General features: G+C 37.5%; 1 protein-coding gene across 1 annotated transcript; it reads left to right on the forward strand.

Moving 5' to 3' along the window:
* The first annotated feature begins 4,092 nt into the window (after positions 1–4,092).
* LOC127509940 (GTPase IMAP family member 8-like) lies at positions 4,093–12,853 on the forward strand. Its single transcript, XM_051889334.1, has 5 exons — positions 4,093–4,245; positions 4,437–4,504; positions 8,190–8,351; positions 10,535–11,144; positions 11,558–12,853. Exons 3-5 carry the CDS (start codon positions 8,229–8,231, stop codon positions 12,250–12,252), a joined length of 1,428 nt encoding a protein of 475 aa, XP_051745294.1. The 5' UTR covers positions 4,093–4,245; positions 4,437–4,504; positions 8,190–8,228; the 3' UTR covers positions 12,253–12,853.
* The last annotated feature ends 6,673 nt before the right edge of the window (positions 12,854–19,526 follow it).

Consider the following 19,526-nt stretch of genomic DNA (forward strand, 5'->3'; position numbering starts at 1 on the left):
GACCCCGCTGGCCCCGCCCAGTGTGCCTCTCTCACCATCTCTCCAATCTATTTCGGACACTATTTTTTTCTGGGTTTTTGCATGGGACTTCAGTCTGTTCCCCAGTCTCCAGCCACCTGTGCCACCCAGTCATCTTCATCTCCCTTCAGTCCCTCTGTACCGCCTTTACCTCCTCTCAGTAGCATGGCACCATCTCGGGCCTGCTAGGAACCGACTCCTCCTGGGCACGAGGAGCCCGAGGCTCCGCATTCAGCCTCTGTGTGCTACGATCTGCCTCAACCGTCTTAATAATGTATTTAACTCAGTTCAGTTCATGGAGAGCCACAGCCCTAGTTCAGTTCTAACCTGCTCCAAAACACATACCTGTGGTTTTCAACAATCCTGACGAACCTGATCAGCTGGTTCAGGTGTGTCTAATTAGGGTTGAAGTTAAACTCTCCAGGACAGTGGCCCTGTTTTGCATTATGTTTTAGAAAGCCCATAACACCTCTTTCAGCCTAACTAATTTACCTAAATTACCTCTAAATTTTTAAAAACTATGGGTGCTTCTCAAATGGAAAGCTGCATCCTAGTGAGCATGCCTAGTCCAGTCCTTCTGATGAGCTATAGGGTCTCAGTAAACGCTAGAATTAGATGCTCTAGTAAAAGCACATGGCTGCATCACACGTTTCTGCCCCCACGGTCACGGCATGAAAATACTATTTAAACTTAATTTTGGAAAAATACTTTGTATAATAAATCTTTATATTAACTGGCTTTCTATTAATGCACTACAATGAATGATAGCCATCTGTGGTCTCCCAGTGGATTGCATTATTGGCAGTTTGGTGTTAGAGATTAATTTATAACAAAACAAAAGATAACCCTGCTGAAAAATCCAGCTAAAACCAGCCTAAGCTGTTTGGCTGGTTTTAGTTAGTTTAAGATGGAAGTAGCTGGTTTTAGCTGGTTTCCCAGCCTGGATTAGCTAGTCAAGCTGGTCTTCCAGCCTGGACAAGTTGGTGGTCAGCTGGTTTTAGTTGAGAACTCCTGACATACTGATTAGTCAATCATCACTGATTAAATAAATATATTTGTATAGATTAGGCTTGCTATGGTAGTTGGTGTTACCAGTGTTTAATCGCAACACCGGTTTCATTACTTGCCCACCGCGGCACCGAGGCAAATATTTTCAGTTTAACGCATTAAAAATATTTAACACAATCAATGCAGTATCCATTTTTCTGTGTTATATGATCAATCTCTTATTCATGTAAATGCTTTTAAACCATTCAAGTGCGACAAGACAAAAGAGAACGTGTTGTCTGTGCCTATGTGACACACACATCATCATCGAGTTCTCTTCCGTGCTTAAACGAACCAGGGCTTAATGCTAAGGATTTTGTTCTACTGGCCCGGTCGGGCCAATGGTTCAAATTTTGACTTGCCCTGCCAATTTTTTCACTGGCCCCACAGTAAAAATAAATAAATAAATAAATAAAAATATAAAATGAAGTAAAAGAAAAAAAAAAAATGGGCCTATAACATAAGCCTAGTTATTGTTTTCGTTGTTTTTGATACATGTAACCTTAATAAATAAGATTATGACACCAAAAGCTACTAGATTAACTCACTTAAATTTTAAATATTGTTAGACAAGTAAACAGTAAGTAAAAAAATTGGAACAAATAAGCAAATTACAAGGAAGGAATAGCACAAATAAATACAACAGAATAAACATAAATGAAATAAACGGTGCTTTTCAGGTTATGATGTAGGCTTAAACAGGAGATTCTCAGGTTTCTCCAGTCAAAGTGCATTTAGAGGTTCTCAAAAGATCTGTGGGAAAACCCTTGGGAAAACATCAAGTGCATACATTACACTTGTGACAACCCTTGTTTTGTTTTTATGTTAACATTTCAATTGTTGTTGTTGTTGTTGTTTTTGCTCACTTTAGATGCTGGCACAAAAAGCAGCCAGGCTGCAGCATCCGAAGTGGAAACTCCTGTTAAATCAGGGCTCCATAATGCAAGAGACTGGGATGGTGGAAGGAGCAGAAGAACCAGAAGACTGGAGATCAGGCAAAGATATACTGGTATCTGAGGAGATTGATCCGAGACACCGATGAGTCATTGCCATACTATAGTACAAGAAAACTTCACATCCTGTGACATTCACACACAGACAAATTGAAAATAGTGCAAAAAGGTTTTTTGGAAAAAAAAAATTATTTTTTTTCCAACAATCAAAACTAACGGATGGTAACACTGACTTCTATGATGTTCAACACTCATAATAATGATAAAATCTCAGAAAATTTGGTTTAGGGTTTCATGGCCCTATAAGATTTGCTTATTTTTTTCCTCCAAAGCCTCAACTAAAAACATGAACTTTGAACTCGAACTATTCTAAAAGAATCAACAGCTCTTTAAACCTGAATCGTTTGATTCATGAACTCCAGTTAACTGAATCACTCCACTGACTTTTTTTTTAATTTACATTGAACAGACTATGGAGGTTTGAAGGAAAAGAGTGATTTATTGGAATTTGACATTCAGAATCACATTTTGTACATTTGATACAAACTGATTATTTGATTGAAGATCTTGTGTAATCAAGTTATTGAATGTAATATCTTATTTTAAGAGTATTGTTGACTTTTTTTTTTTATTTGGTTGGGATACAAAGTGACAGTGTTTTCCAAGAGGTTTTGTTTTATTCTTTTATTGTGCAAAGTGTATGCAAATTAATTTCCAAAAGGTTTGAAGCTGTTCAAACTGCTGAATCCAAATACCTTAAAACTGTAAAACAAGTGTTGGTAACAAAATATTTACATTGATTGTACCTTGTTAATCGATTGTTTACGTCTGTGATGTATACATCCCAAGCAAAGTACAAAAGAGAATATTTCCTTTAATTTAAAATATCAACTGAATCAGAAAACTAGGCTCTGTGTTGATCATTCACCCACCTGCTGTGCTGCCTTCCTCTCTCCAGTAGTCGTACCTTCTTTCTGATCTATTGGCTATGTCCAGTCTGGCCAACACTGACCAGCTTAGACTAGCTGTCCAGCTAACACTAATTAAGTTGAACACTGACCAGCTAATACTAACAATGACCAGGTAAGACCAGCCTGACCAGCTAAAAATAGTGGTCAAAACTGCTCTAAAACCAGCCTGATAAATCAGCTGTATGATCAGCTAAGACCAGCCTGACCAGCTAGCCAAAACCCCTCTAAAACCAGCCTGAAAAACCAGCTATGACCAGCCTGACCAGCTAAAACCAGCCTGACCAACTAACCAAAACCCCTCTAAAACCAGCTATGACCAGACTGGGAGACGAGCTAAAACCAGCCTGACCAGCTAACCAAAACAAACTCTAAAACCAGCTATGACCAGCCTGACCAGCTAAAACCAGCCTGACCAACTAACCAAAACCCCTCTAAAACCATCTATGACCAAGCTGGGAGGCCAGCTAAAACCATGACCAGCACGTCCTTGAATGCGCGTTGTTTTACTTCTATTTCCGTTTCAGGTGCGGACAAAAATTACAATGGAAAACATCACATTTCGACCCATTTTTTGCTCACATTGTATCCGAAAATCTCAGATTCTGATTCACTTTATGAAGTACATTAAATCAAGATCTCCGAGACCTGTTTCGTGACCAAATCTTTTGAACCGATTCCTTTGAATCAATTGGTTTACAATAAATAAATAAATAACATTGAATTGATTCATTCGTGAATTCAAATACTGATCCTTAGAAGTCGTAATACGCAAACAGCCCTGGGCAAAAACTAAGTAGTCTATACTCCTTTGAATCATACGTGCGTATGGCCCCGACTACACCACTGCCTTAGAGGCTATGTTGTTTTCTCTGTGCGTTACAGTAAAGACTTATGAAACTGCACAGCTTTTAGTTACAGGTTTTACTGGATTGATGACATTGCTTACCCATACCTACACAAACACATTTTCTATCATGTATGCCTATGAAAGACGATCGAGCCAATCATAGTGGGCATGGGGCGGGGCGACACTTGGAGCGCCGCCCTCTTATTCAGGCTGCAGCCAGGTGTACCTGTGTTTTTAGGGAAATATGCCTGCGGAATAAACGCGGAATAATAACTGCAGACTTCCGGTGTACAATCGTCTTGTACTTCCATGAAATTGATTTCCTTGTGCGAGCATAGTTGTATAGCCTATGTATTTTTAATTAGAGAACGTATTCTGAATTCTAGGGGTGCCAAATCAAACATCACTGGTAAGTTGTTAATAAAACTTTGCTTCGTCATGATCCGTGTTTTGTTTTTACAATGAAGAAAATTTGTTCTACATTTTCATTTCAGGAAATGAAGACGTGCTTTTAAGTACTTAAGTTTAGACTTTTACCTTCAATCATACAAAAACACGTTTATAGAACTACCACTTTCAAAAACGAGCCTTTCTTCTCAGGATTCGAGCGCAGCTACACAATTCGAAGCTGATCAGAAATTCATAAGCATCTCGGAGGAGTTTTTAAGGTAAGTTAATATGTGTCTAATAATGACTTTACCTTAACTCTTATGATTTTGATTTTAAATACCTTTATAAGAAATCTTAGAACTGATGAGTGAATTTTAAAGACTGTTTAATGATGGTAGCAAGTAGAAGACTTTTTTGGGGATTAAGTTTTTTATTTTCTTGATCTTGAATGGTTCCTATCAGTGAAAACAAACGTTTGGGAAATGCTAGGATGCTAGGCAGTGGTGGTTCTGGCTTATGGTGCTAACCCCAAACAGGTCAAGTGCACATAGAAAAGTTATTCGTCTTACGAAGAGAAATACACAGACTACAAACAGTGTTGCTATAGCCAGCAGCCATATCACCCTGTAGCCCAAGACTGGTTGCCCACTGAAGCTAAGCAGGGCTTTATCACTCTGTCTCCTCTCCACCAATAAGCTGGTGTGTGGTGGGCGTTCTGGCTGCCGTAGCATCATCACATTGGTGCACATTGGTGGTGGTTGAGGAGATTCCCCCTTCCATATGTAAAGCGCTTTGAGTACCCAGAAATGCGCTATATAAATGTAAGGAATTATTATTATTATTATTATTATTATTATTATTATTATATAAAACAATAGTGGATTTAGGGTAGAGTGGGTGAAAATGCCCCCCTTGAGGACTGTCATTTTTTTCTGTGAAACAAAAATTAAATGTGTATAATTTATCCTAGTGTATTATAAACAAAGTATGAAAAATGTCCAGAGTTTTCATGTTATTAGATTTTTAACAAAAAATTAATTTGTACCAAGGGGGTGTTTAATTTAGATGCCCCCACGCTGATGAAGCAATTCTGCAAAAGTACAAGCAGTTTTAACTTAAATTTTTAAATTATAAAATAAACTAAATACTAAATCAATATCAGTATCGAATGATTAAAATATAACTAACAATTATGAATTGCACAATTATATTAGCCTATTTGAAAAATATTGTTAGCTGATGCTAACTGGCTAGCTAACTAAGTAGCTGATGCTAACTTGAGGTAATGTTTAAATATAAAGTTCGTTCACATATTCTTTCCACGAGTCTTGTTTCGAGTCGCTCTCGCTGATATACCTAATGACTTTGTATTTAAATGCAATTTATCATCATGCAAAAAAAAAAGTCTAGGTTTATAACTTCTGACAGCATTCAGTTCCGTAGAGAAGAACATTCTAGAGCAAGAGCAAGTAGAGATTTGCAAAGAAAAGTTTGAACAAACACACAAGAGTAGACGACAGCGCACTGTCTGCATCTGAGTAACAAACCATGTGCATATTTACAACAACTATGTTTGTTTATAACCCCAAACAGTCAGTGACAGGTGCTTGAAAACTCTGTTTTGTACTCATTTATTGACAAGTCGGCTGTGTACAATCGACTCAATGCGTTGCTTCTTCGCTGCTCACTACACAGAGCAGACGGCGAGAGAAAAGTCAGACCTCGTGCTCGCTTGGCAGTACTGGTGACATTTTCCAACTTAATGAAAGCTATGGTTTATCCAAAAGTCACTATATGTCAATATTGTACCTTTCATGGAAAAAAGGCACTAAAGGGATCTGAAAGTTGCTAAATATAGTGCTAAATTTGCGCTCGTGTCTGTGAGACGCTGGAGCTATGCAGGGCGCGGTGGCTATCGATGTGTGGGAAACACTGAACACTTTTATTTGAGAGCGCACATCCAGTTTCATGTGAGAGCGAAGGACATCCACCTGCGAGTGGAGAGAGTGAGGCCCAGTGACAAATGGCACACTTCATTTGCACTTTCAGTCTTACAATGGCCCTGTCCCAAATGGCACACTTCATGTGCACTTTCGGTCTTGTGGACTTACAGTGGCCACTGCGTGCGCGTCTCCGTTAAGTCCACAAGACCGTAGGGTGTCCTATTCATCATTTAAGCTTAAAGGAGGGTGCTCGTGAGCGCCCCCTTTGCGGCTGCTATGCGCCCTCGATGCGCACTTCTGCTGAGCCCTCAAGACTGTGAGCTACGCAGAGGACTTTACCCGGCAGTCAAACCAACATTACATCGTGAAAGTGCGGACTCAGAGGAAGACCGTGAGGGTGTAGGGTGCCATTTGGGACATTGCCAATGACTTACAAATGTCCATGAGACCGTAGGGTGTCCCATTTATCATTTTAGGTTTCAGAAGAGTGTTCGTAAGCTCCCCCTTTGTGGTCGATATGCACCCTCGATGCACATTTTTGCCGAGCTCCGCAGCAGACTTCTTTACGTCGGTCAAAGCGGCGTTACGTCGCGAAAGTGCGGACTTCAAGTAAAACCACAAGTGTTTAGGGAGCCATTTGGGACAGGGCCTGAGAAGAACCTGGCTGCAGTCTGCAGATTGGGTTGGGGCTACACTCTGTAGTAAATATATCAAGAGTTTATTGTTCACTTGACTTGACTGCAGCAAATTTAATCTTCTGAATCAGTCGAATTCACAAATGAACCATTCGATGTTATTTGTGAACCAGTTGATGGCGAATTTTTTTTTTTCTTCTTCTCGTAGTGACTTTTAGTGAATTTTTAATGTGTATAACTCTAAAATGTGGACACTTAGAACACTGAAACCAATATAAACTTATCCCCATGATGCTTTGCACAAATTATGGAGGTAACTATCAGTAAAAGGCTTGCAATATTAAGCTTTATTTTACAAAAACTGGGTACAAGGAAGTGGCTCACCCTTAAACCATAAAACATTAAAAGGAAAACTTGAAAGTGTAAAAGCATCAACAAATTACTTTCAACATACCATTAATAACCTCAAAAGCTTGATTGTTTCTGCATATTACAGATGAGTTAATTATCACTGTAGTAATATATATCTGTATTGTGTTGAGTTGCTTTAATAAAAAATGATCAAGTTAGCATTGACTGATAATATCCAGCGTGCCTTCCATCATTTTGACAGACAATATGTATCATATTTACCTGCTTTAGAAAGTATCCAGTAAACACTACTAATTAGAGGTTAAAAGGAGAGACCATTTTTGTGAAAAACCCTGGAAAGAGACATGAGGACTTGAGGAAAATGAGATTCTTATTGCATTCCAGTGAATTATTCATGGGATAAACTGTAAAGTAAACCGGGAGAACAGACCACAAATGCACTGAATTGCAACTGAATTTTTTTTTTTTATTGTTAATATAAAAAAAAATATACAAAGAAAAAAGTAAATAATTGGGAGTAAAAGAACACAGGTAAAAGAGCTCTTGGCATAGATATTTTTGTTATACCATGTCAAATTAAAATGCCAAGCTTATGTTATCCTTCTGACGTCTGAAAATAGGACATGAAAGAAATTTTACAGCTCTGATGGAGAACAATTATTTTTTTTAACCCTTCACTATTCTGAGTTGTGAAGACCAGTATTGGTCAGTTAACCCTTCACTGAGTTCTTAAAGGTAGGGTAGGCAGTTTCTGTGCTACTAGTGTCATTTTAGTGGAACTAAAAAATAAAGCATGTTTATGAACAACTTTTGCAAATGCCCCTTTTGTGCGTCATGCCTCCTCCATCTCAAACATCCAAGTGTGAGTGTCTGCAGGTTGGAGCAATGGGCATAGATAAAGGTCTTTATAGTTTATCGTGAAAGCTGTCTGTCAGGGTGTGGGGAGAATTTTGAGAATGAGAATTTTGTCTTGCATTTCTGTAACAGAATCTGACTTTTTTTTTCACACGAAGGACTGCATTCAGTCTATGGGGCTGTGACGGGATGAATGAATGACTCGAACCCGAAGACACAAGAGGCGAACTAATCATTTCTGTTTCCGGGACATAGGGCTGTCACAGCCCAGATCAGACACTGATGACGGAATTGACGACTCGAACCCGAAGACACGAGAGGTAAATTAATCTTTCTGGGGAAACAGACGTGATAAATGTGAGGTGACAAAAGAAAGAACGACTCAGATCAGGAGGTGAACTAACAGACTACATAGCCTGAAGAACCTGCTAAGCAATTAATTAATCAATTCTTACTCATAATTTGGCCAACATGGCTGCCTTAGCCTATAGTTTATTTTTATTCCAAATGTGATCAGTGTTTGAGTATATAAGTAGTATGTGTTGGGCAATTTAACATATAACATTTTAATTATATTCTGCTTAAATGAACAAAATAACTTGAAAAAAAAAGATTTGTTCATTTTGCTGAGTGAGATTCAAAGATCTGAGTCAGTAAAATGATCCGAACTTCCCGCTATAGTGACTAGCAGCCTTGTCACCTGACCTGAATACTGCACAAAAAAAATGGATTTATCGGGTTGTGTACACAAACAACAAGAGTGCTTGTCGGTTTCTGCTGTTAAATGTTAACTTGCAATGCTTTGACAGTGGACAATACCAGCTTTTTTGTCAAAATGTGTTTAGGGTTCAGAACATGTTATATGTGGAGAATAACACATGGTAGTCAGTTCGTTTTTTTATTTTTTTTTTATTTTAAATGTGGCGTTTATCAGTTTTTGCAAATTAACTCTTCATTTGACTTCACCACTGTGATTTTTTTTTTTTTTTTTTAAACTTTCACTGGAAAGTTTTGGTTAGTTAATGGTTAACCCTTCCCTGAGCCCTTAACTTCACTATTCCTGTTTGAGAAATCTTTCACTGTAGTTTTAGTCAGTTAACCCTAACCTCACTGAACGCTTCACTGAACTTCACTATTCTGATTTGTACACTTTTTCACAGTGAAGGGTTCACTGACTAAAACTGCTATAGTAGTGAAGCTAATGACTTAGGAAAAGGTTAACAGACAATAATCTACTGTTAAATATTTCACAAATTACAATAGTCTATTTGAGCCTAGTATGTCCCAACTAGATGACCAGTTTTTACACTTCTAAACCATTATTTATTGGCACAGCCTGTATAGATGACACTGGTTTCAGTCTTGTAAGTGTCACTTTTAGGGCTATTCACATTATAAAATTAAGAGTCAGTATGGAAAACAAAAAAACAAAAATTTGGACCAGAGAACCATGTCACCTGAATTTACATATCATAAAGAATGACATGCATTATTATTTGCATGTCTATGACAGCACACTTTGTGCATTTATACCCAAAATAAATATGAATTTCAAACCACAAACTACCTGGTCAGCCTGTTTTGGAAAAAAGTCAAATATATAGATATACATGTAATTTCATAAATAGACATATTCACTGTGCATATGCACAAGGAACTTTATTTAATCTGAGAGAAAGTAGTGGGATTTACATGGCTAATATTTTCTTTTTTTTTAAATGGATTATGTAAGATCGTAAAGACTTTGCAGACTGCCCTCTAAAAAAAACGACCCTATAGGTCATTTTTCAACCACCTTATTACGACCTATATTTACGTTTTAAAGTCATGCGCCCTCTATCTGGCGTAAAAATAATGACAGTGTCGTGTTACGTCTGTCGTCATGAAATGACGTATAACTGTCGTTACCAATCAAAATGCGTGTTCATTTAAATGCAATGTGTGGACTTTTTACACCATTTCTCCTATTTCCATTTAGCAAAACTCATTTTTTTATTAACGACCACACCTACCCTAAACCTACCCTTAGTGATTTATAGTGCATATACACTTTATGAGCACATGCGTTCCCTGGGATCGAACCCACGATCGCATGATCACATGATTACATATAGTTGTATATTGCAATGCTCTGCCAATTGAGCTACACGAAAGCCAAAATATGATACAGATAAAAGGGAACAATGCATTAAAATGAAAGTGTCTTGTTGTCGATAGGGGCGCAACTTTAGTAAACGCTCCTATGGGTCGTATTTCAGGGAAGTGACAAACGACCTATATAGGCGTATTGGTTGGAGAACATGTTGAGACTTTGGCCATCGATCTGATTATTAACAGAGTTAATTAGTAGGTTGCATATAAAAAATAGATGGACAATGTATATCTGCCACCACTGAATAGATTAAGATCATAAACTCACATGGGTACTAATATGGATGCATAGTTTTAGACTATTTTTAGCTCTTTGATGTTAGTTACATGTGTGTTCATTTTTGTTTTACAGCACTTTTTACCTTTAGGCCTTAAAATGGCAGAAATGCATAAAAGTCTGAATCTGGTCCTACTTGGAAAAGCAGGTGTTGGGAAAAGTGCAACTGGAAACACAATACTGGGACGAGAAGCTTTCATATCAAAGAAAAGCCTCACTTCAGTCACACAAGGTGTAGTTGTGAAAACTAAGAATGTCTGTGGGCAACAGGTCACTGTTTATGACACACCAGGAATCCTTGACACAGAGCAGAATGAAGAGAAGTTTCGCCAGATAAAAGAAGAAGTTTTGCAGAAATGTGAATCAGGTCCCTGTGTGTTTCTGCTGGTCATCAAAGCTGACAGATTCACTGAAGGAGATAGAAAAACTGTGGAGAAGATTGAGAAGGTCTTGGGAGTAAGGCGCATACAGAAAACCTGGATTCTTTTCACTGGAGGAGATCAACTAGAGGATGACATGACAATAGAAGAATTCATCAGTGATAATGAAGACTTAAAGAAACTCCTTCAGAAATATGGTCAGAGATACCGTGTGTTCAGCAACAAGAAGAAGAGAGGTCCTAATGAACAAGATCAAGTTAAAATGCTGCTTACAGAAAAACTTGGAATAAACTGTGACACAAAGGGTGAGTCTTTTATACAAAATATTCAGAGTTTTTAAAATCTGAATTATTTCTGTTGAAGACATGTAATCTCCCCTCTCACTGACTTTATTCAGAGTTCCAAATGCAGTTGCAAAGCTCAGCAAGAATTACAGAGGGAAATAATATAAAGTTTGACTGAAGTTTTTTGTCATTTTGTTTCATGAGGGCAGAACATTTAGCAAGACCAGCACTTAACACAATGACATGTGGACACTTGCAATAAGTACAACACTGATAAATACAGACTATACAAGACAACACAAATGAGGACTAATTAGAATAATTAGAATAGTTAAATAGAATAGAATTGTTGTTAGACTATGTTTAATGTCTGCAAATGCTAAAATGAGTGTTGCATTTAACTCTGTACACATAATTTTTTCTTTTTTTTTCAGACGCTCCTGCTGTCAGTCTCTCATCCAGAAGGATTGTTCTTCTGGGTAAAAGTGGTTTTGGGAGGAGTTCAGCTGGAAACACAATCCTGGGACAGAAAGTGTTCATATCTGAAAGAAGTGTGACTTCAGTAACCTGTGAAAGTTCAGAAGCTCGCGCCAATGTTTCAGGCAGATCTGTGTCTGTAGTTGATACTCCTGGATTCTTTCACACAGAGATAAAAACTGAGGAGTTAATAAAAGAGATAGGGAGAAGTGTTTATTTATCCATTCCTGGACCTCACGCTTTTCTCATCGTGATTAGAGTCATTGACACTTTCACTGAACAAGAGCAGCTGATTCCTCAGATCATTAAGATTATGTTTGGTGAAGAAGTGTTAAAATACTCCATCATTCTCTTCACTCATGGAGATCAGCTAGAAGGAGATTCTGAAAAGGATCTCATTGAGAGAAAGAGTAGATTAAGAGATCTAGTTCAGCAGTGTGGAGGCAGATATCACGTCTTCAACAATGAAGCTCAGAATAACAGAGAGCAGGTGAATGATCTATTGAAGAAGATCGACACAATGGTAGAGCAGAATGGAGGAAACTACAGAAATCGGATGTTTGAAGATCCGCAGAGATTCAAACAAGAGGAAACCGAGAAAGAGAAGAGAGAAGAAGAACAGAAACAAAGTTATAAATGTGTATGCAGTTGATACTTATGGATTCTTTGACACACTCATGAAACATGAGGAGTTTTTGACTGAGGCAGCAAGAAGTGTTTATTTATCCAGTCCTGGACCTCATGCTGTTCTCAGTGTGAAATAGGGAGAAAAATAGTGGAGGTAGAAATGAGCAGTGAAGTTAAGCTCCTTTTTTTAGGGTTCTGCCTCATTTAGAGGGGAACTAATGGTGCTGAAAGGAGGCAACAAGAGGAAGATAAGCGGAAAAAAAGACTAAGGGTCCTATTTTAACGATCTAAGCGCATGGTGCAAGTGCACTTAGGGTGTGTCCGAATCCACTATTGCTAGTTTAACGATGGGAAAAATGGTCTGTGCGCCCGCTGCATTGTCTAAAGAGGTTGTCCCTATTCTCTTAATGAGTCATGGGTGTGTTTTGGGCGTAACGTGCAATAAACCAACCAGGGTCTTGTCTCCCATTCCCTTTAAAAGCCAGTTGCGCTCCGCCATGGCGTATTCGCTATTTACAAGGCGGAATTTGAAAGCGGAAAAACTGAACGCATCTATAGTGAGGAAACGGATCTGCTCATGCACAAGCTTAAAGGAACACTCCACTTTTTTTAAAAAAATAGGCTCAATTTCCAACTCCCCTAGAGTTAAACAGTTGAGTTTTACCATTTTCGAATCCATTCAGCCGATCTCCGGGTCTGGCGGTACCACTTTTAGCATAGCTTAGCATAGATCATTGAATCTGATTAGACTGTTAGCATCTCGCTCAAAAATGACCAAAGAGTTTGATATTTAAAACTTGACTCTTCTGTAGTTAAATCGTGTACTAAGACCGACGGAAAATCAAAAGTTGCGATTTTCTAGGCCGATATGGCTAGGAACTATACTCTCATTCCGTAATTTCATCGCGCCTGCTGCAGCCATGGTACGGCAGCAAAGTTCCTTGATCATTACGCCGGAATGAGAGTATAGTTCCTAGCCATATCGGCCTAGAAAATCGCAACTTTTCATTTTCCATTGGTCTTAGTACACAATGTAACTACAGAAGAGTCAAGTTTTAAATAGGAAAAAATATTGAAACTCTTTGGTCATTTTTGAGCGAGATGCTAACGGTCTAATCAGATTCAATGAACTATGCTAAGCTATGCTAAAAGTGGTACCGCCAGACCCGGAGATCGGCTGAATGGATTCGAAAACGGTAAAACTCAACTGTTTAACTCTAGGGGAGTTGAAAAATGAGCCTATTTTCAAAAAAAGTGGAGTGTTCCTTTAAAGTGCGCAAGCAGACCATCTACGGGAAAAGCCGGATTCCACCAAAGCATTTTTATTTTTATGCACACAATAATAATCTTTTACATTGTAATCATTTTATTTTTAATATTTGGCATGTTTTTGTTTTGTTTTTTTGTGCTGCTGCGCTTCCCTGTGTGTATAATAAGCAGAATGCACACGCGTTGTGCACCCGCATATAGGTGCATGTTACTAATGCGCTCTTTAAATAACAAAACAATAACTGCCCCGGGCTGAAACTAACAAACAACACTTGTGTCACGCCTGGCGCCTTATTCAAGACCTAAATACACCTCAACACAGATTTTGAGTGTTTAAGGCTGCACGATGATGTAGTGAGCTCACTTCATTTTACCCTTTTTTCTTTTCTGTTATTGTTAAGGCATTAATAGTGTCTCATTCTTAATATCAAGCAAACTTTTATCAGTATTATCTTTATCAATATGTACTGAAGACTTGGTTTTCCTGCTAAGACAAAAGCTGAGATCAAGCACCCTGCAATAAAACAATAAATCTCATCTGGAGAGAAGATCTCAAAGAAATAGGACACCACCTTGCCCAAACTCTCCTCACTCATGAATGCACACACCCACTACTGCTCCCTTCCTTTCCCTATAATTCAAGTCACTGAAAGTTCTCCAAGAATGCACATTCTATGTATGATGTATCTTGTGTATCTAACTTTCATGTTTGGTATCATTTTAAATGTCTGGTAAAATGGTCTGTTTCACAGCAGTCACTTGAGTTTTGAAAAAGATTGAAAACTCAGGAGAATTCTGTTCTCATTTTGGGTGGTGTCTCTCTAAGATATCTGATAACCTTCTTCTCTCCCCCGAAACCAGGTGTTGGTGTAGTAAATATTTGCAATCCTTTTGTTCTGGTCTGGGTATTTAAAGGAAAGAGCAAAGCAGTCATGTGGGATATTTTGCAACCAGAACCCCCAGTGATGGGTGAATTATTAGAAATATTCATCCACCACTGTATGCCTTTCTTACTCTTAGAGTCATCTTTGAGCAATTGATGTTATGTATTTATGATTTCTGAATTGGCTTCTACTTGTTTAAATGTGTGATTGGCATGACATATTTTTACCTGACAAATAAATGTCAAATTTTGATTTATTCTGGACTCTCCTGATATCATTATTACCAGTAAATTATGGGAGGCTAATGCTTCCGTAATTCTGTGTCCAGGATAGAATTTGAAGGAGCAGTAGGCACTTCATCTGAAGACCTTTTGATTTCTGTCTATCACTGATTTAACAAGTTGTATGGAAGTGGCTAAGTTAAATACAATTTTGTATGAGTGAGCAGTAGGCAACTGACTAAAGGTAGCTAACTTATTACACCCTCTGACGAAGATCAGACTGGCTAGTTTATGTCCGTGAGTTTACCGCAAAACCCGGGGCGTGTATAACTCTGAGCGGCATTGGGTCCCTGATGAACGAATAATTGAAAGTACAGGATACCCAGAATAATCAAATACCTAAATTAATACATGACCAACGATTAATTCCTAATTAGAAACACGATCTAAGAGTAATAATCATTTGAAATTGGAGTCAAATGATTAAGATATAATATTTGCATTTACAAAAATGAAGCAGTTCAAAAGTTTACACACCTAAATGATTCTCAGTACTGTGTCATTACCTGGATGATGTTTTTATGTTTTGTTTTTATGTTTTGTTTTTATGATAAGTCCCATGTTTGTCCTGAGCAGTCCTGTTTTGCCCACAGTTCTTCGGAAAAATCCTCCAGGTCCAGCACATTCTTTGTTTTTTCAGCATCTTTGCACATTTTTGAGATCCATATTTTTTTACACTGATGACAACTGAGGGGCTCATACACAACTATTACAAATGGTGAAAACATTCACTAATGCACCAGAAAGAAACTCAGTGCATTAAAATTCAGGGGGTGTAAACATTTGCACAGGATGATTGGGGGGTAAATTTTTATTTTGTCTTCTGGAAAATATACAAGTATTTATGTAGCTTCTGCAGGGCAGTACTAAAAAAAAATATATATATATATATATATATATATATATGTTGCTCAATGTGTTGTGTTGCCTTGAGCATCTGCGAATGTTTGCAGCTTTTGATCTTCCAGGTAACAACACACACTATTAAGAATCGAACATATGTAAACTTTTGAATGGGATATTTTGTGTCAATTTAGTTAATATTATATCATGTGACTTTAACTGTACATATATTTAAATTTCCTTATTTTTCTTGCAAGACAAAGAACCTCCCCTTTAAATGCATTTTATTAGTATTTACAATTACATTAGAAATCAAAGTGAATCATTGTGAATCATTCTGAACCCCCCATTTTTTGTTGTTTTTTTTTTCTCCCCCAAAAACCTATGAATCACAAATTGAATCAAGTGTGACCTACCAACACTACAAACACTAAACCCCCCAGCAATCCTAAAACCAGGCCTGGCTTAATTTTAACGGCAAGAAAATGAAGAAATTCATCCTCTAAAATAACTTTGCCATCAACATTCTTATAGATCTCATGTTTTGATCGAGGGCGTTTAACCCTTTCATGCATGGTGTCCACTACAGTGGACAGATATTTGGAAGCCATTTTGAACCATTTAGGTTGCACTACCATGTCCCAACCACTAAGTGATGAATACCAAAAGCCTTGTGTAAGATAACATTTATTTAGGGTCTTTGTATCTTTTTGTTGTTTTGAGATATTTCATCATATACTCAAAAAGTCAGAGAGAAGAGTAGATGCACCAATACCTCAGGAATAAATGTTAAAGGATTAGTTCACTTTCAAATAAACTTTTCCTGATAATTTACTCACCCCCATGTCATCCAAGATGTTCATGTCTTTCTTTCTTCAGTCGAAAAAAAAATAAGGTTTTTGATGAAGACATTCCAGGATTATTCTCCTTATAGTGGACTTCAATGGCCTCCAAACGGTTGAAGGTCAAAATTACAGTTTCAGCTTCAAAGGACTTTAAACAATACCAGATGAGGAATAAGGGTCTTATCTAGCGAAACCATCACTCATTTTCCAAAAAAAAATACAACTGTATATGCTTTATAAACACAAATGATCTCCTTCCAAGTGGTTCCGCCAAAACTGCACTTTTGTATTCTTCAAAAAGCTTACGCTGTATGTCCTACGCCTTCCCTATTCAACTTACGGAAAAAAATGGAACTGGCGCCGTGTTCGTTCCTGCAGCTTCTTGCCTTCTCTCTTAATACAGCGTCATATCCTCTGTGAAGCAACTGCATTCTCTATTTTACAGGCAGAGGTCCTACCAAAGAGAGATCACAAACACCCCTGTCCTGCTACAGGTAAGTGATAACAATATGTTAAAAAGGTAATGAGTCAAGTTCAGAATTGATTAAAAAAAAAGTATTTAATGTATGCTGGGTACACACTAAAAGATTTTTGAAAACTTCTAAGATTTTCAAAATGTGAGAGACCACAAGCATGAGGACAAAAAAAAAAAAAAAAAATCCTAGATTTAACCGTTTTGCTCCTATAGTGTATGGTTTGCCATGATGTGACAAACACAGCACACCACACACAAACAGATTTTCAACCAGAGTCCCGACTGTGAACACGGGAAATCTCGCAAAATCTCTCGAGAATTCAGAATAACATTTATTATTATTATTATTATTATTGATTTCCAACATATAATATAAAAATACTGAACAAAGAAATAGAAATACATTAAAACAGGTAAAAAATAAAATTTCATAATAATTTTATAAGAAACACGGACGATATTGGAGAAATTGCATTGATAGAGTTTGGAATGATTTTGGTATGTTTTACTGGAATCGTTGTAAGCACATGCTGTTGCCACAGATCAACAAGCTGATCCTCCATCTCTGCTGTCCAAATCCATTTAACTTTGTGTTGCACCATTACTGAGTTTGTTATGCTTCTGTCTTCTGTCAGCTCACTTTCTGACTGGATATTGTTTCCTTTCACGTGATAATCTTGAGAACTTGTGCGTGTTTGTCCTCGGGGTTCCCCCCACATTTCAGGATTTGTGATCATAAATAATCAACATGTTGAATATTTATGATTCGCTTTCGGGGCACCTCCGACGTTCTTCCGAGCAGATTCTGTCACTCTTAACACACCCTCACACCACAGGAAAATCTGATAAGATAATCTGTAGAATCAAGATAATCGGGACATTATCTAGGATTGTCGGAAGGGGAGAAATCGGCCCAAAATCAGCCTGATTATTTTGTGGTGTGTACCCAGCATTACTGAGTCATTCCATGTCAACTCAGTATCCAGAGGTCCCTGGATAAAAAAAATAAAAAAAATGATGATGCTGGTCATTTTGTTTCTGGTGAAGAAAATACATAAATAAACAAGAAAGTCAAAAACTTAAATGCCATGGATGAATATTTATCTTATTTACCCTGAGATTTTGTACCTTTAATTTGGCTCCAAATTTTAGGTGAAAACTGTCATTTTGACCCTCTCTACAAAACAGTGAATTACTCAGTGGATATTCATCTGTGGCATTTAGTATTTTGGTTTTCATCACTATTTATGTTTGTCCTTCTTCAGAAACAAATATTAACAAAATTGTAAAAATTTGAGAAATTAATCTGCAAGGTTCTGTGGATAAAAGTTTCTGTCAAATGCAGACATGTAAGGACACTCATATTTACATTCTTAAATTATTTGCATGTATTTATTATTCTTCCAACAAACTGGTGATGCATTTGAATAAAATATCCATGATTACAAAGACATGACCAATTTTGATGGGTTTCTGATATTGTTTTCTGTTTTGAAACAGTTACAGGGATCACATCCTCTGACGAGAACAACAATCTCCCTCCTCGTAAGATATTACTTCTATAGGGAAGTCTGGTGTTGGGAAAAGCGCAACAGGAAACACACAAAACACAAAACTTTTTTACACAAAACTTGAACAGGACAAACTAGCTAAAGAGTTTGCAAGGAGTTTGCATCTCTCCGAAGGAGGAGTTCATGCTTTCCTTTTAATCTTTGAGTGGTCGGTTCACAGGGCAGCAGGAAGACATATTGAGGCGTGTGGAGGAGGTTTTTGGGAAAGATGTGACAAAGCACATTATAATTGTCTTCACCCATGGGCATGAATGCGATCGTAAAAAATTAGATTTAGGTATACAAAAGAACAAATTACTGTCTGGTGTAATAAACCTAATGTGGGGGCAGATATCATGTCATTAAAAACAACAGATATGGATAACAGAGAGCAAGACAGTGAATTACTTTATATGATTGACACAATGGTAGAAGAAAATGGAGGAAGATGCTACACTAATGCAAATATGGGTACATTTGAATTTGTGTGGCACAAATTCCATGAGATTTTCATATTGGTAATACAAATTTTATCAAGTCCAATAATGAATATGCAGGGGTGCCTAATCCTCCTCCTGCAGGGCCATATGCCCACATTGTGTAGCTCCAACTAATGCCCGCTGTAGACATGGTGTTAATAAAGGACGAGTGTGGATGCAAATTTTCAAATATTGTTCACTTTTAACACTGAAACATGATTGAGGTTTTCCCCATTGTTCAACATTGGTTATACGCAAGATTTTCAACTTTGAAAGAGAGGCATCACAAAAAAAATTTTAATTTAAAGGATTAGTTCACTTTCAAATGAAAATTAGCCCGAGCTTTATTCACCCTCAAGCCATCCTAGGTGTATATGACTTTCTGATGAACACAATCAGACTTATATTAATAAATATCCTGACACATCCGAGCTTTATAATGGCAGTGAACAGGGGTCATGAGTATGAGCTGAAGAAAAAGCTTCCATCCACATTAGGGCTGAACAATTTTAGAAAATAATCTAATTGCGATTATTTTTTACCAATATTGCGATTGCGATTTAATATGTGATTATTTTTTTAGCTCTTTATCTTCTGTATTATTCAACAGAGACAAGCAATAAATCATTGTAGGAGTGGGAATCTTTAGGCACCTCACAATTCAATTCCGATT

Source organism: Ctenopharyngodon idella, chromosome 3 (assembly GCF_019924925.1).
Source record: "Ctenopharyngodon idella isolate HZGC_01 chromosome 3, HZGC01, whole genome shotgun sequence".
Classification (NCBI taxonomy): domain Eukaryota; kingdom Metazoa; phylum Chordata; class Actinopteri; order Cypriniformes; family Xenocyprididae; genus Ctenopharyngodon; species Ctenopharyngodon idella.

What these genes read in the sequence shown, in the direction of transcription:
- LOC127509940 (XM_051889334.1), top strand. Translation starts at nt 8,229, where the DNA reads ATGACTCGAACCCGAAGACACAAGAGGCGAACTAATCATTTCTGTTTC. An exon ending in CGAACCCGAAGACACGAGAG is followed by an intron (nt 8,352 to 10,534) that starts GTAAATTAATCT and finishes TTTGTTTTACAG; the next exon opens with CACTTTTTACCTTTAGGCCT. An exon ending in AATAAACTGTGACACAAAGG is followed by an intron (nt 11,145 to 11,557) that starts GTGAGTCTTTTA and finishes TTTTTTTTTCAG; the next exon opens with ACGCTCCTGCTGTCAGTCTC.